The sequence below is a fragment of the Colletotrichum orchidophilum genome, assembly GCF_001831195.1.
Source record: "Colletotrichum orchidophilum strain IMI 309357 chromosome Unknown Scaffold_96.1, whole genome shotgun sequence".
Classification (NCBI taxonomy): domain Eukaryota; kingdom Fungi; phylum Ascomycota; class Sordariomycetes; order Glomerellales; family Glomerellaceae; genus Colletotrichum; species Colletotrichum orchidophilum.
In genome coordinates, this window is record NW_019173052.1 from 27,977 (window position 1) to 44,128 (window position 16,152).

At 54.9% G+C, this 16,152-nt stretch overlaps 5 protein-coding genes across 5 annotated transcripts; 3 read left to right on the top strand and 2 right to left on the bottom strand.

Moving 5' to 3' along the window:
* Nucleotides 1-4,898: 4,898 nt before the first annotated feature.
* Nucleotides 4,899-6,035, top strand: CORC01_10025 (uncharacterized protein; the record flags this gene model as incomplete). The annotated part of the gene is made up of 1 exon (XM_022621654.1): nt 4,899-6,035. The coding sequence occupies one exon, from the start codon at nt 4,899-4,901 to the stop codon at nt 6,033-6,035; it is 1,137 nt and encodes a 378-aa protein (XP_022471786.1).
* Nucleotides 6,036-6,954: 919 nt separating this feature from the next.
* CORC01_10026 (uncharacterized protein) lies at nt 6,955-7,555 on the top strand (the record flags this gene model as incomplete). Its single annotated transcript, XM_022621655.1, has 3 exons — nt 6,955-7,129; nt 7,277-7,379; nt 7,486-7,555. 3 exons carry the CDS (start codon nt 6,955-6,957, stop codon nt 7,553-7,555), a joined length of 348 nt encoding a protein of 115 aa, XP_022471787.1.
* A 322-nt stretch (nt 7,556-7,877) lies between these two features.
* Nucleotides 7,878-9,372, bottom strand: CORC01_10027 (uncharacterized protein; the record flags this gene model as incomplete). The annotated part of the gene is made up of 3 exons (XM_022621656.1): nt 7,878-8,250; nt 8,303-9,167; nt 9,300-9,372. 3 exons carry the CDS (start codon nt 9,370-9,372, stop codon nt 7,878-7,880), a joined length of 1,311 nt encoding a protein of 436 aa, XP_022471788.1.
* A 423-nt stretch (nt 9,373-9,795) lies between these two features.
* On the top strand, nt 9,796-12,385 carry CORC01_10028 (uncharacterized protein; the record flags this gene model as incomplete). The annotated part of the gene is made up of 4 exons (XM_022621657.1): nt 9,796-10,752; nt 10,807-11,430; nt 11,672-12,242; nt 12,306-12,385. 4 exons carry the CDS (start codon nt 9,796-9,798, stop codon nt 12,383-12,385), a joined length of 2,232 nt encoding a protein of 743 aa, XP_022471789.1.
* Nucleotides 12,386-13,259: 874 nt separating this feature from the next.
* On the bottom strand, nt 13,260-15,030 carry CORC01_10029 (dihydrouridine synthase; the record flags this gene model as incomplete). The annotated part of the gene is made up of 2 exons (XM_022621658.1): nt 13,260-14,798; nt 14,881-15,030. 2 exons carry the CDS (start codon nt 15,028-15,030, stop codon nt 13,260-13,262), a joined length of 1,689 nt encoding a protein of 562 aa, XP_022471790.1.
* Between the last annotated feature and the right edge of the window lie 1,122 nt (nt 15,031-16,152).

Here is a 16,152-nt window from a genome sequence, read left to right on the forward strand (position 1 = left end):
TGACGAACAAACTGATGGACACGGAGGATGGTCTGGTCACTGAGCAAGCAGATTAGAGAGACGGAGAGACACAAGACATCGAAAAGAAGATTCTGAGCATTGAACACGACATGAGCATTGCATGAACTGCGGTTGCGTCCATTCCAAGGGGACGTGCGACGGGGGGTCCTGGCAAGGGCATTGGCGAAGTCGTCCAACGAATGGCAAGACGAACGGCGCGCTCGACTCTTCGTGACGGGCGCCTTTCCCGACGAACCATGAACGATTTGGATCAGAGCCATGGGGCAGGGCAGAGTTACGTACGCCTCGAAATGGACCGTGTAATCCTTGATGTATACACCTTTAGCCGCTAGACAGACAGACCACACGTGTTTGTTATACGTTAGTCACCGAGGAGGCTAGTGCCGCGACAAGACCTCATGCCTTAACTACGGACGAATAGAGGTCCCGGAGCGCGGGGATATGGGTGCATGGTGCCCGGTCGAGCGCCGAGGTGCCGGATACCCCAATGATCAAGGTCGCCTGAGAAGTTGACATTTTCCTCAATTGCGTATTGTTTTTTGTTTTTCTTTGCCTCGTGAGGCTCAGCGAAAGAGGGAGGGGCCGAGAGCGTGGGGCATGAGCGATTGGACGTGGCGCTGCGTCGCGGTGTTGCTGCCCTCCTTTGTCCTTCGGATGGAGGTCGACGATGTTCTGGACTGGGAGGCTCCGTTGAGTTCTAGTAACTGCTAAATGGGAGCCCCGGTCTAGGCAACCTCTTGGTATACTACGTAGTTCGTTCCAAGCCTAGTGGAGCACAGCTCCGACGTCTTGGATCGGACCCAGAAATGAACTAGACGTACGAATTATGTGTTTTGACGCGTGCCTAGCCAATCGCGCGGGCATGGCATGTTCTTGGTTCGTCTGGGAAAAGGGATCCTTATGGGAATGTGCTTGGATGAGGGAGAAAATGTGACGAACATGTAATTACAAAGTCCGCGCGCGGAGGGAGGCAAAAGACGGCTTGTGCGCACCACGCAAGCAAAAAGTTTTCCTTCTTGTTCTGCGGCTGAGCCTGGGGGAGCAAGACACAGCTAGGGGCATGTTCGGATCGAGCTACCGAGCAGAGACAGACAGATCCAATGTGATGTGGCTTTCGCCCATCCCCTCTTTTCCCCCCGGGTAATCGGGCTGACAGACGTCAAAACGCTCTGTCTCGGAGGCGCTTTGGTCAATTACTTGGCTCCTCATGACCAAGAGGTCTGTCTGGGTTGCGTTGGAAATGGTTTCGCAAGGTGAGGTACGGATACGGATAGAGGTCAAAGACGGCAACGTCACGTGTGGTATTATCCCGAATACACCATGGTGTACTCTGTACTCTGTACGAGGTGAGGTATTATCCTGAGGTAATTCGGGGGGCTTCTTCTGGCTGCGCAAAAATGCGGTGATTGGCCATGTTGGGAACATCCAACAGAGGCAGAGCAAATAAGCATGTCTTGGTCAAGCTATCGTTTCCAACCATGTCGTCAGTTCCCGAAGAGTGACACGAAAAGCGCGCACTGCGCAGAGGTTCAAAAATAGCAACGGGAGGCGATCTCTGGCTGGGGTCCCCCCTGTGGAGACCCTTTCGAAGGCGATACCTAGGTGCTTACTGCGGTCAATCATGTACCTCTGTACCTCTCCACGGGGCCCATCCATTGCTTTTGTCAGCGATCTGCTGTCCACCGTGGCCCAGTAAGGAGGCTTCTCGGATTGCTGATGATGGTCATGGTGACGAGTCGCTCTTTGCTCAGTGGAGATCTCGGTCGATGACTTGTTTACTCAGTCTGATGTTCCTGTTCGTGTTCATGTTCAGTCCCCATCTAAATGCGCCAAATGGCATCCCTTCGTTGGATGGCATAGATGTGTTTGCTAGTGACGACCCTAGAAACTAGGACACATCCCGCGTGGCTTGGAATTCTTTTCTTGGACATGCTGGAGAAGTCGTCGGCAGATGGAAATGGGGCCGGTCGAATGGCGGAGGCTGGTGAAGGATAAGAAGCCACACACCCTTGTTTGTGGTGGCGGCGCTGGGCCTCTGGAACTACATACTCTGTAGTGTAGATCTACAGCGTGCAAGCCACTCGCTTTTTCTCCTTCACCCGGTACCCAATCAGTATGGGTATGGTTCAATCAACTGCAAAGAAAAAAAGTGGGAGGTGGGCTTCGACACTACCCACTACCGGTACTCAGATTCTCCAATTTTCCAACTTTGGGAACAACAAATACTCGGCTGGCTGGCCGGCTGCACAACCATCTGCGTACCTATTGCCCTGGTCATCGGTTGTCGGAACTTGCGTAGGTCGAGCTGCCAGAGTCGGTGAAGTGACATGAATGTGAGGCGATGGGAACGAAGCAGAGTTCAGCCGCTTTCAATATGCACCACGAGTCAAGTCAGCCTCTGAATAAAACCTCTCATCGGCGTGTTTTTCTAGCCCTGGTCTGTGTCTGTCAGTCGTTGCGAGGTTAACCAGCTGCAGGGCTGCCAGATCGATCTGCATGGGAAGAAGCCCTTCACCGCATAAGACTGGGACCCGCGTTGCAGACTTCCCACCCAAAATTGGTCGTGGCAGGAGGGTTGGCGGTGCAGGAGAGTAGGCGGTCGCCTATTCTTTTGTTTACATCACTCAACTGGTAATGAAGACGAAAATGCAAAAGAGGTTGACTTGGTTACCGACCTCGCCAGTATCCAATTATTTGACGAGTTCGGATGTATCTGTACATCCTCGCATGTTCTCCATCAGAAGGCCTCCTCGCCCGCTGGGAAAGATACGTACGTCATCGAGCCCCAGAGAAACATTTGCATCTTCAATTCTCACACACGGATCGTCCTCGGGCGGTACAAACGGTGCCGAAGGCGAGACGGGAAGCCTGTCTGGGTCCAGGGAGGGGTGAGACCGTTTCTTGGCCCGAGCATCAAGCATCAAGCATCAAGCACCAGGCACCAATAAATCAAAGTATCAAGCAACTCAAGCAATAAGCAGTTTTAAGCATAAGACAAGATCTTGGTGCGATTGGGCAGAAGATCTCGGTGCGGCTCCCACTGCACACTCTGTCGCGCAATGCATATTCCATGCTTTTGAGCGTGGTGATGGCGTGCGGTGGAGGGAACAAGGCTGTTCAAGAAGCAGAGATGGGCAGTCAGAGGTAGGGAAGCCCCCCGTGGCATCGACACTCGACTCAGGGGCACCCTCCATCCGCTGCGTTCAAGGTTTGGAGGGTGAGACGTCGAGCGACCGTCCACTCTGTGTTTTCTCTTTGGCTTGGGACATGTCTCAAGTCCGTGGAGTATCCGTACGTCTTCACCACTGGTCCGCTAGTTGAATGGGCGGGAACCAGTAGAGTGGGAAAGCTGGCAAGTAAAGGTGACAATTAAAGGGACACGCCACGTCTTGTAAGTGAAAAGGTAGCTGATGCCACACGCTGCCTTTATTTCCTAGCTCCGTCTCGGGCTTACTACGCAACAGCTAAAGCAGCTAAAGCACTCTGGATGAGGCCGCGCCCATCCTTGGTACAGACTACAGAGGGACGCAAGCTCACAACCCCGGTCTGAATCTGCATGTAACGGGCATTGATGGGGAGAATGCGCGAGGAGACAGATACATTGGTACACAGCGATGCGACTTGAGACAACTTTTGAGACCCTTATTGGTGAAGACAGAAGTCAGCAGGGGAGGAGTCGGATGGTGAGATGTGCTCGGTGGTGGGTTAAAACATCACGCATCACCCTTTTTTTTTTTTTTTTTCTTACTGCGCTGCACGTCTTGCTGACGGACTTGGGCCCGATGCACAATTCGGAGCAGCTATGGGAAAAGGAGGCTGTGTAAGTCTGAGAGAGATAAGATGTACGTGTACATTTTGGCAGCGCATTTTTGTCCCAGTGAATTGTAGATGATAGACAGCATTGTTAGACGCGCCAGGCAAGCATAGTCAAAAGTGATGTGAAATCATAGTGGCTAGTGTTGGAGCCTTCTTCTCTGTGGTTTCGTATTTTCTCTTCTCTTGTGTATTCCACACAGCAGGGGGGTGAATACCGTGGTGACCAGGTATAGTACAAAGACCAGTGTGACTGCGCCATGCCGCCATGCAGCCCGCCCACACACCCCGGAGCCCCACCGGGGAAAACGGGGGACGGACTGGGGGCCGCGCAACCAACAAGGTCCAAGAACGTTGGAACTCTGCCGCACCTCTTTCTTCAGCTTCGGCGCACTCTCTTGTCTGATATTTCTCCAGCCCCATCGGGATGGCCTACGTGACGGTATGGCTGCGGAGTACGGAGTATGGCCAAGGCTATCCGCTTGGGGGGCATGCTTGGTGGAAGGACGAGGAAACATCCAAAGTGTTCCCCTCGCCCTCCTTGGCCTGGCCTTGCGAGGGTCCTCCCTCCATGGGCCGCACATATTAAGAACTGGACGTCCGGCACCGACCTTTCGTTTGGCCTGGCCTTCACTCCGAATACGCTGCCTCGCCTTACATCAGACTCTGTGATTTAGCCTGCCTTGGATCTCCCTTTAACCTACCTTGTTCGGTAACATCCCGTCTCTCGTTGCCCTGCCCAATTCAACCTCCTCGCTTACTCCAGTCTCCGCCCTTCGACTGGCTCTAGCCATATCTCTCTGCCTCGCTCTGGCCTCGTGGGATATTCCTCTGCCTGGTTTTCCTGCTTCCTTGCAATTTGAGCCAACCTCCTCATAGTTGCGCCCAGTGCAGAGCAAGACCCTCAGAACGACGATCACTTCTTCCCAAGTTGATTTAGGTGACCGTCTCCCGGCTTCGTCGATTTTGGGATCCGAGGTTTTTTGGGTTCAAGTCTTACACGGACAACACCACGACTCAACACCAACAAATTATACACACTCACACAGATCAGCAACAAAAAGATGGTCTTCTCACTCCGCAAGGTCTTCGCGGCCCTGCTCGCCACAACTGCCACAGTCTACGCGCTCCCATCAGACTCCTCGTCAACAGGGTCGACCGTCAGCACCACATCTTCAAATGCGACAGTCTGCAACAACTCCCCGTCCCTCTGCAGCCGCAAGTACAACAACATCACCCACATGGGCGCCCATGACAGCGCCTTCCTGCGCGACGCCAGCACCTCAAATTCTATCGCCGGCAACCAGTATTACAACGCCACCGTCGCCCTCAACTCGGGCCTGCGCCTGCTCCAGGCCCAGGTCCACGTCGTCAACGACACCTCGGGCAGCGTCCTCCGGCTCTGCCACACCACCTGTAGCTTGCTCGACGCCGGAACCCTCGAGAACTGGCTCTCCGCTGTCAAGGACTGGATGGACAAGCACACCGACGACGTCGTCACCATCCTCCTCGTCAACTCGGACAACCAGGCCGCCTCGGCCTTTGGCAGCGTCTTTGAGTCCTCGGGCATTTCCAAATATGGCTACAAGCCCTCCACCTCCTCCGCGACCTCCAGCTGGCCCACCCTCCAGACCATGATCGACGCAGACACCCGCCTCGTCACTTTTGTCGCCTCCATCACCGCCGACACAAACTACCCCTACCTCCTCCCGGAATTCGCCTACGTCTTCGAGACGGCCTACGAGATCACCTCCGCCGCCGGCTTCAACTGCACAATCAACCGGCCCTCAACCTACTCCACCGCCGTTGCCGCCGTCTCGGCAAACATGCTACCCCTCATGAACCACTTCCAGTACCAGACCTTGGCCACAGACATCCTGATCCCGGACGTCAGCGACATCGCGACGACAAACTCGCCCTCCACCAGCACGGCGGGCAACCTCGGCCTCCACGCGCAGACGTGCAAGAGCCAGTGGGGTATGAAACCCGTCTTCGTCCTCGTCGACTTCTTCAACAAGGGTCCCGCCATCGACACCGCCGATAACCTCAACGGCCTGTCCTCGTCCGACATCTCGGGCCGCAGCAGCAGCAACAGTGCCACCGCGAGCTCCAGCAGCGGTAAATCCATCGGCAGAGCGCCCGGCGGCATGGAGACTGGGGCGCTTGTCGCATTCCTCGCTGCCGCGGTGTTCTTGTTTTAAGGGGTCTTGTCGATTTCGTTTCCGGGCGGTCCGGGACTGTCATCAGGGTCCGAGCCAAAGAAGACGTGACACTTTTCATGTAAAATTTTCATGGGAAAAGTGTCTGTGGGTGTGCGTGTCCTGATGGGAAGGGATATATCTCGGATGAACACTACGATTCCCCTTCAGTTCCTTCCATTTTTCTGTCTTTTTCCACAAAAAGATGCATAGCGACGGCGTTCTATCAGGAGCCGAAATCATCGGCATAAACGACTCTTATTGTTACAAGTTTAATCATGTATAACCCGGGGGAAACGGGACCCCGCGAGTGTTGTTTTGGGCAAGGGAAGAGCAATGTACATGTTGGATACAGAGCCTTTTCGGGATTTAGGGTAGTGGCACCCCAGCTGATCAGGCCATAATCAATGGGTCAGATAGAAACCGGGCATTCAGAGAAATATTGCTCAGGCTATTATGGAAAATAATCATGATGACATAACTCACGGACGCTGTCGTGTGTTTGATGAAGTGAAAAATGAGTGGACTTACATGTCGGGTGATGATGAGAAAAACTTAATGAGGAAAGAAGACGACCCCTCCTCTGGACGGTTAGGAACGGACCAACCCCACCCCTCATTGCATCATTGGGCGACTGCTCTGCAGAATGGCCGCATCTCAAAGTTGACGACACGCCCACCTAATCTTCCTACACAATATCCTCACGATCTTTTAGACGCCCATTTGTTGCCTTCAGATTTACTTCCCGTTTCCTAAGCTCAAAAATCTGAGCGTGAAGCCAAACACTCACCACCCCAAAGCTCCACGACTCTCAACGCCCTACCAAAGTCGCGCAGTGTAGTTCCCACCACACGCCACTTGTCACCAAACTCACATACAGCCAGCACCACCACCGATACATACACACAAACACACACCCACAATGTCCACCGAAGACTACTCCAAGATCCCCACGCCCGAGGCCGCCTACGCAGACTTCTGCCTCATCCCCGTCGGCACCGGCAGCGTCTCCGTCGCCAACGAGGTCGCCCAGGTCCAGCGCCTCCTCAAGGCGAGCGGGCTCAAGTACACCATGCACTCGGCCGGCACCACCGTCGGTACGTCTGTCCCTCCGATCCCTCATCACACGCAATCACTCCGTCTCTCTCCCCCCCCCTCCCTCTCTCTCTCTTGCCTCCAGTCTGTGGCTGGCCGAATCGGGAAATGGTAATAAACTGACATAACTGTGCTTCTCCCGTCCACAGAGGGAAGCTGGGATGACGTCTTCCGCGTCATCGGACAGGCGCACTCTCTCGTCCACCAGAGCGGCGTCGTGCGGATCCAATCTTCGATGCGCGTCGGGTCGAGGTTCGTCTATCTGAAATAACTTTCAAACTCAAGAAATCGCAAACAAGCAATGTTTTAATGGAGAGTGTTTGAGAGCTGATGATGTGGTTTTATCCCCCTTGCGCAGAACGGATAAGAAGCAGTCGGCCGCCGACAAGGTGAAGCGGGTGGAGGGGATTCTGGCACAGGACCAGTAGCGTGTGATCACTGAGAGAGAGCCGTGGAGCGGGACGGAACCGGGAGTGAAGTCGCAAGACGAGCGTTGACAGCGTATTAATATATGATTTGGCACACAAGATATACTATTTGATTCCCCCCGCCGCCGCCTTTCGTGATGGTACAGTTATACATCTCAAAGTCTTCGAAGATTTGTAATATTGACACCGCTGGCACCCCGCCCCCTTTGGAACCCCCCCAAAACCGCCCTTGGCCTTTTTTTCCCCCCTCAAGATTAAAAACATTGATATGGGTTAGCAACTTTTTAGGAAGCTTCCTACTGGAGAAAGCGTTCAGCACTACTTAACCGCGCGTGGTCTGCTTCTTCATGCTCTTCTTCAGGTCGCGCTCGCGCTCCCTCTCAAGGTACTTCTTTTGTGCCTTGGCGTCCAGGGCGCTGAGCTCGGCGTCGCGCTTGGCCTTCTTCTGCTTCTCGCGCTCGAGGGTGCGCTCCTCGGCCTTCTCCGCCTCGGCGGCCTTCTTGAGCTGGGCAATGGTCTCCTCGCGCACGCTGCGCACCTTGCGCAGGACCTCGGGGCGGAAGTGCGCGCCCGAGACGAGGGCATCGGGGATGCGGACAAAGTATCCAAAGAGGGGTAACAGGGAGTCGTAGTTGTTGCTCGAGGGGATGCGGTAGCGGAGGAAGACGCGCTTACGGGGGTTGGTTTCCTCAATGCTTTGAACTTGTCAGTATGAAATAGCAAGGGCAAGCTGCTGTCAAAACTCACGTGCTGGGACGCTCAATGGGCTGGTCAGAGACGATGAGGTAGTCGAACGCGTCGCCGGCAGATTCGACGGCCTTGATGAGCTCAGGGGTCAACAGCTGCTCGGTGATCTCGGCGCTCTCGCTCATGACAGTGACCCAGTTGGGAAGCTTGGCATTGTCCTTGGTGAAGGTGATGGAGACGTCGTAGCGATCATCGCGAACCTGCTTCATGCGTTCCTTGGAGACAATAGCCCAGACAAAGTTATCGTACGTGCTCTTGTTCTCCTTGCTGCGCAGCTCGTGGGTGCCGGGGATGGCAGGGACAGTCAGGCTTTCCTTGCCGTCAAAGGGGTAGATGACTGCCTCAACAGAGTCGTGGGGAGCCTGGACAGAATCCATGAAGAAGCTGGTGACGGCCTCGATAATGCTGAGGAACGGGTTGAAGCGCTTGGTCAGCGTCAACTTGACGTCCATGAACGCGATATTCTGGCGGCCGGTGCCGTAGGCGGCAAACTCGAAGAGAGACTTCTCGCGCAGCAGGCCCGTCGGGTCCTTGGGGTCGGTGTCGGTGGTGGAACGCGGGGAGAAGCCGACGGAAGCGAACTCGGACTTGAGCACCGGCGCGTGGGCGGTGGCCCAGGATTTGGCCTTCTTGCGATTGAGGCGCGAGCCAACGATGTGCAGGAGGAAGATGACGGCGCTGACCGCGAGGATGGCGCCCTCGAGCTTGAACTCGCTGAGGGTGTGGCGCTCGTGGATGTTATACCACTTCGTGTAGGGACGTCCCGTGGCCTCGGGCGCGCCGCCGAGAGTCGTGCCGCCAGGGGCAGCCGTGAAGGCGCTGGGCGCGGGCGACGGCTCAGCAGCACCGGCAAAGTCTGCAAAGTCTGTATGCGAGAGATAATTGCGTCAGTTTGAGGAGGATGTGGATTTTGTGGGTGCTGAGGGGAAACTGGGAGCTTTGACAGCACGGGGGGAGTTTAGGGGAGGATGGGAATTGGCTCTCGAGAGTAGCGTACCGGAATCGCCGCTGGGAATTGGGGATGCAGAGGGCTTGGAGCCTCCAAAGAGGCCGTTGAGGATGTTAGCCATGGTCGCGGTCGGGGGATGGATGGCTGGCTGCGGTGGTGTCGAGATTCAAGACTGCAGACAGTGAATCTGCGACCTTGTGAGGAGGTATCGCCAACCAGAAGGCGAAATTAGGCCAGTCGTCAACCTGTCGTTAGCCAGTCACATCGCTTTTCTGGAAGCTGGGGCAAGTGACGTTTCTCCACCTTTTCGTCTGAATGCGGTCGACCGTCGGACCCAGGTCGGTGGGTCCAGTGTCTCGTGCTCGGGTCCTTTAGCGGTTCCGGGACAATGCCCCTTCCGTTCATGCTCTGGTTGTCTGGACGACCTGGATGAAATGTCAATAGATGCCAACGTCAGTCATGGCGATATCATGTCATAAAGCCACAATACTAAAATCATTCGCCTTGGCATACCAATCCTGCATGGACTCGCGAAGAAGAAAAAATGGTGCGAACAACGGCAGCTCGTACTTATGGCAAAACTTCGACAAAAGCAAAAGCAAGGCGGCTCTTTGCTGAACTGCCTCAAAGCCCGATACGGAAGCCTAATGCGACGGTTACGGTAGACTCTGACGATGACACAATCATCAAGATTACCGAGCAACTCAATGCTGTTGGGATCCATAACGAGTCCTACTCCTCGGAAGATGAGCTCTCAAGAGACTTCAGCGCGGTTGTCGTGGCATCTCCGCCAACACCACAAAAACCGGAAACTCCGCCGAGGGCAGTGAAACAAACCCCGAGGACAGCTAAAGGATCGAGGAGAAAAGCGAAGGAACCGATTCCTACACCGGTAAAAAAGGCCGAAAAGCCCGGGACCAAAGCTTCTGGAGCGCCAGTACAGCCTCAACCTGACTATCGCGTTCTTACTTGGGAGGATGTGTGCCCGCTCGGAGACACGATCGAGAAGATTGCCGAGGCTTCCTACGCAGAAGTCTACCGCGTACGAAACGAGCGCGGGACGAGCATCATCAAATGCATCCGTCTGGAGTCGCCCATCAAAGCGCAAACCAAGGCCCAGGAGCGCTCTGGATTGGTTGACGAAGAGCCGCACTCAGAGGACGACATGCGAGGTGAATTACGCATATCCGAGTGGCTCGCCGACGTTCCCGGTTTCGTCATTTACAAGGAGCGCTACCTGGTCAAAGGAAAGGCCCCAAAGTGCTTGCTCGAGACGCACCAAGGCTTTCATCGAAAGATGAAGCGCAAGGACCCGGACAGGTTGCAATTCTACCCGAGCCCGAGTCGCTATCTCGACGACACCACTTTCCTGGTGGTAGAGCTTGGCGACGCAGGAACAGCTCTCGAAGATTTCGAATTGACAAACTCCAGTCAACTGTGGGACATTTTCTTCCATGTGGCTGTTGCACTGGCCAGGGCAGAAGATCTAGCTTGCTTTGAGGTATGTTGACATGGTGATTGAGCCATGAGGGACGTCATGAGCTAACAAGGTCAGCACCGTGATCTACATGAGGGCAACCTTTGTATACGAAGAACGGAAGACCCGCAAACGCGGAATCCGAAGAAAGCAGGGCCATACTTTGGCTACTCTGGTCTTGACATAACGATTCTGGACTATGGACTCTCCCGCGCTGAGGATCTCGAACTAGACGAATCTGAGCCTATTGCCCTCGACCTCGAGAAGGATCTCAGCATCTTCACCAGTACCCATGCCCCGCAATGCAAAGTCTACCGCCAAATGCGATCCTTCCTTCTACGCGGCGAACGTGGGCATTTGCCACCATCGGTCCACAAAGTACCTTACGCCACGGGGGTAGATGGCGAACCCCTGTCGTGGGATGTTTTTGTGCCGTACACAAACGTGCTATGGCTGGCTTACCTCTACCAGTATATGGCCAAGGGGTTCAAGGGCGACAAGAAGGACCTGTCGGAGTTCAAAAAGATCACAAAAGAGCTATGGAAACATCTCGATCCCGATGCTAAGGCTGGAACGCCAGCATTTGGGACTTCTGCCGAGGTTGTGAGGTTTGCGGTTGAAGCGGGCTGGATAGATGAGTCACAGCTCATGGGAGAAATTGAGGAGGACAGGGAGGAGAGCATCATCCTTTCCAGAGAGGAGGTGGAGGAGCTGGGGCTGCGACGATCACCGAGAAAGCTGCGGTGATGTTGGAATTTTTTTTAAGAAAAAGCCGAGTTTGAATTTACGGCGCATAGCATACCAAGGAGCATTGGAGCTGGGGCATGAGAAATGGGGCATGCATAGATGATTGCTAATACCCAATTGACAACTTTTTGACGCAATCTACTGTCTGGCATTCGCCGCCATCCATGCAAAAATTTCCCTAACCTGCAGCTTACAGGCTACGAGAAAGGTTCACCACCAAGAATACGGAACAGACGAAGTCAGAACCACAAGAAATCCCTATACGGATATCGCGCACGTTCATTTCATATGGGGCTGGATTTTGTTCCTCGTCATCAACGTCCTCTTCGCCAGCGGATTGCCGACGAGGATCGAGAATGACGAGAACGAGAACGAAGACGAGGAGTACGAGGAAGACGTGGAGATGGTCGACGTTGACGATGAGGGAGACGATGGTGAGGAGGAGGAGAATGGCGATGATGAGCCCGATCCTATTCTGATTGAGGATGAAGACAACAGCGACCCTGACGATGAGGGCCCGAATGCCCCTAGAGGCGGTGACGGCCAGGGACCCAATCCTGCCCAAATCCCTGATCTAGGACCTGAGCCTATACGCATCTTCTCCCCCTGGACGTATATGTATTACATCCGCACTACGTATAAGGACAGGGAGGAGGGCCGATCCCCCGCCGAAGAGCTCCCGGCTGTCGACTGTTGCTACCTCCTTGAGGGAGGTAATGGTTGCGTCCAGTGCAGTGGTCGTGGTGACTTGTGCGCCGTGGTGACTTGTGCGCCGTGGTGTGTCCCTCTATTCTCTAGGTTTTCGCGAGGGGGTAGCTTACCAATAGTAGGCTTCTCGGCGACCGTCTTTCTCATTGTGGTCATCGTGACAAATGGCGCAGCTAGAACTAATAGTGAGGGACAGGCCTAGGACCATGGGATACATCCCTGCGGACGCAAAAGTTTCGTCTCTAGTGACTCCCGTCATACTCAACGAGACATGTCGCAAGGCCTTGGGTGGCGGGTCATAGCCGATAGACGAGCTGGAGAAGGCGTCGAAGAAGTTATGTGTCAGATTCCGGGGGAAACAAGCTCTCTCACGATCGCAGTAACCTTGAGAGGGAACCTTACAGGGACAGCTCGCATAGCGAAAGGTTTGGGTGAAAGGTCATACGACCAACTAGCTTGAATAAGAGCCTGTTTGTCTTTCTTGTCTGATGGGTGAATGGCACGAAGTGGCCGCCATGTGTTCCAAGTGGGGTCAAGCTTGAAACTGTACGAGAGAGGCAGACTGTTCTACTCATACGAGTACATATCTTTATACGAGAAAGAAAAGCTGTGTATTCTCACTCAACAAAGGATATGATCCAGTCCACGACAAAATCAATCAAAATTTATATGCACTCGCCGGAAAGACTATGAAGACACAGCAAAAGATATCTCGGAAACCGTTCCCGGCCCTATAGCTCCGATCAGCGGTAGTGGAAACTGTGACGACCTTTCTTGTGAGAAGAACTACCGCTTATACCCTTGATCGACGCTCATTCATTTTGATCAAAACGGGAGAGAATGACAGATGAATTCAGCTCGATACCCTGTTCTTTCCCCCCGCCTTCGCCTTCTGCCAAAGCCAATACCCGCAAATTGGCGGCGAATAGTGACCGAGACTCGATATTTCCCATGAGTTGCTGCCCTCACAAGATTGAGGCTTCCATTTCGACAATCATGTCATTCTCGGGAGAGAGGGGTATATTACTCTAATCATCTCTTTTTTTGCCGTCTAGTACCAGAGCTCTCGCCACTCCTCAACCGGCAAGCAACTTATCATCAGTCTCAAGAACCTTTTCCTGAACACTCTGATCCTCCCCCTCCGTCTTCTTCTCCTCTTCCTTCACTTCCCCATTCGTCACACCAGCCGCCGTAGCCGCCGCCTCGCCATTGCTCGTCGCCCCCTTCAACTTGGCCTTATCCTTCTTACTCAACGACACAGCCCCCTTGGCCATGGCTTCCTTGGGCAAAGGTCGGATGATCGGCTGCACGACCCACCAAGGCCTCTTGCACCTCTTCACCGCGCCCCTCGAACTCTCCCCGTTCTCCTCAATCACCTCCGTCGCGTCGGCCTCGGGGCCGAGCACCTCATCACCAAAGAACATGTCGGCGCCCCGGGCCTCGTACTCAATCAGCCCGTCTGCGACCTTCCTCTCGACCATGCCCAGGATCCTTTCGTACGCCTCCAAGTCCCCGGCCCGGCTCCGCGCCAACAGGTCCCGCACGTCCGTGTGCTTCGACACAAAGTGCCGCAGGAGGTGGAACATGTGCGGCTGCATCGCCGAGTAATTCGGGCTCAGCGCCCGGCTCTTGGCCGATTTGGGCCCGTTCGTCACGTCCCGCCGGCGCTTCTTCCGCTCCGGCTCCTCCTCCTCCGCCGCCGTCCTATCCATCTCCTCCATCCACGCCGTGTCGTCGCCCGGCACAAACAGCGGACGCCGCGAGGGTGGGTCCTGGCCCGCGGCGTACTTGTGCAAAATGTCCATGTACCGCCTCATCACCGCGTCGACGCGGTATCCGCCCTTGCCGTCCCTGCCGCGCCAGTATTCCCTCGTCTCAGTGCCTGGCTCCGGCGGCCGGCCGAAGATGGTCGGGTCGCTAAGGTTTCCCTCCGCGCTCATGACACCGTCCGCGCCCGTGGCGTCCAGCGCGCGCTGGAGGTCCGCGTGCTGCAGGATATTACCGTTTGCGAAGAGCACCGTCTCCGGCGGCAGCTGGCCCCTCAACCATTTGATGGTGTCCCAATCCGCCAGGCCTGTCAGGTGGCCCTTCTGCTCCCTCAGTCTCCCGTGGACCGTGAGGATCGACGCGCCCGCCGACAGCACGTTCTTGGCGTAGGCCAGCGTCGCCTCTCTGGTATCCAGTATCCTAATCTTCGCCGTCACGGGGATCGGGAGGTTCTTGTGCAGGGTGTTGATGAGCTTGAAGATGAGCTCTTGGTCCTCCTGCAGAAACGCGCCGTATTTTCCCTTCTTGGCGATGCCCTGTGGACACCCCAAGTTCAGGTCCACGGCGTCGCAGTACGGCGCGACCCTGAGCGCGGCGCCCAAGAGAGCATCGGGATCGTTTGCGCAAAATTGCACAAACAGAGGTCTGTCGATGGCAGGGTTGCCGTCGAGCCAGGGTTTGGTCGTCGGAGTCGCATCGTTCGAGTCGTCGGGTCTAACCGCCTGGAAGTGGCACTGGCGGTAGTTTTCAGTGTCTTTGTACAGCCGGGCATGGAACATTGGTGTGTAGGCCACCAAGTTCTTCTGCTCGGACGCCGTAATGAACGAACGACTCAGCATTCTCCATGCCTGTAAAACCAGTCGGTGCCGTCAGCATTTCAGCCAAGACAGCGCCTTACCCAGGCCACCGGCACGAGCTATGCAAACCTACAAATTCAGATTGATCCACCATAGGTGCGAGTATGTACTTTGGGCTTCCAATGCTCTCATAAAATGCTCGGCCGTGCAGCTTCGGTTTGGCCGCAGCTGCGGCCGCTCCGGCCTCAAGCCCCGCGGTTGGGGCCTCTGTCGTTTTCGCCATTCTCGTCGAGGCAAAGAATCGGGCGAGCCGGGTTGTTCGAGACGTCCGGAGCCTCCAGAGTCTGAGAAACCCCTCCAGGATTTCGACTGTGTTGGATTCAAGAACTAAGTGACCGAGTTTGACATTGCGCGTTGACTGGATCTCGGTTGACGCTGCCGTTACTCCGTAGGTCGTGTTGGCAGAATTTTTAATCGAGCCTTGCACACTAATAGAGTGCGAGGCTGAGAACCCCAGATGGGAAACTGTGCCTGATTGGGTGGGACCATGGGCCCAGTTTCTTCCCCACACAAGATGCCGCGAGGGAAGGGGAACTGTCACGTCCAGCAAATGACGTCGTCCCGCCGATCAAGGAGAACGGCCTGCGGAGACAAAGTATCCGGCACTGCGGCTTCTTAATCTCTACTGGGCTCATCTGGTTCTAGCACTGAGACGGTGTGTCAGACCATCCGTGACACACGCAACCCAACAAAGGATTGCTTGCGTAAGGGCAGAACCATGCACATGCAAACTTTTCACCACACGCGCTCTAGTCCGCTCTAAACTATTCAATTCGCTGGAGCGGTCGATACCAGCATCAAGACCTCGCTGAGACTAAGCTGATCTTTTGGAGAAAAAAGCCTCACTCTATTGGGCCTCTTCCTCTTGGCCCGACGAACTTTGAAGGCGATGTAACTCGAAGAGAACCGACAGGTAACGAAAAGTCCTTACGCCCTTACAAAACAAATATCGAAACACTAAAACTCGACCGAGTGCCAAGTGTGTGCGATGCCATCTTTTCAGAAATTCGCATCCGGTCCGTCAGAGGACTTGGGCTCAGCTGATCAAGTGTAAGAGGTCACCGCTATTATCGCCTTCATGTCCTCGAGGTCCGTGTGATAGCTGCTCAAATGCAAACAGGCCATCCGGCCCGTAGTCTGCACTGACTGGCCGCTGGAAGGCTGTCCCGTCCGGCCGCCGTCTTCGTATACCTCCTGCCCATTGTGAAAATAGTAAAAAAGAATTAATCGACAAAGGGCGGCCGGGGAAGGCTTCTCAGTCAGGCAAGAAAAATGCTGTCGCGTGACGATTGTAAACGCCCCGACACCGTACGATGCTGTTCCTGAACGCCGTCGAATGGTAAAT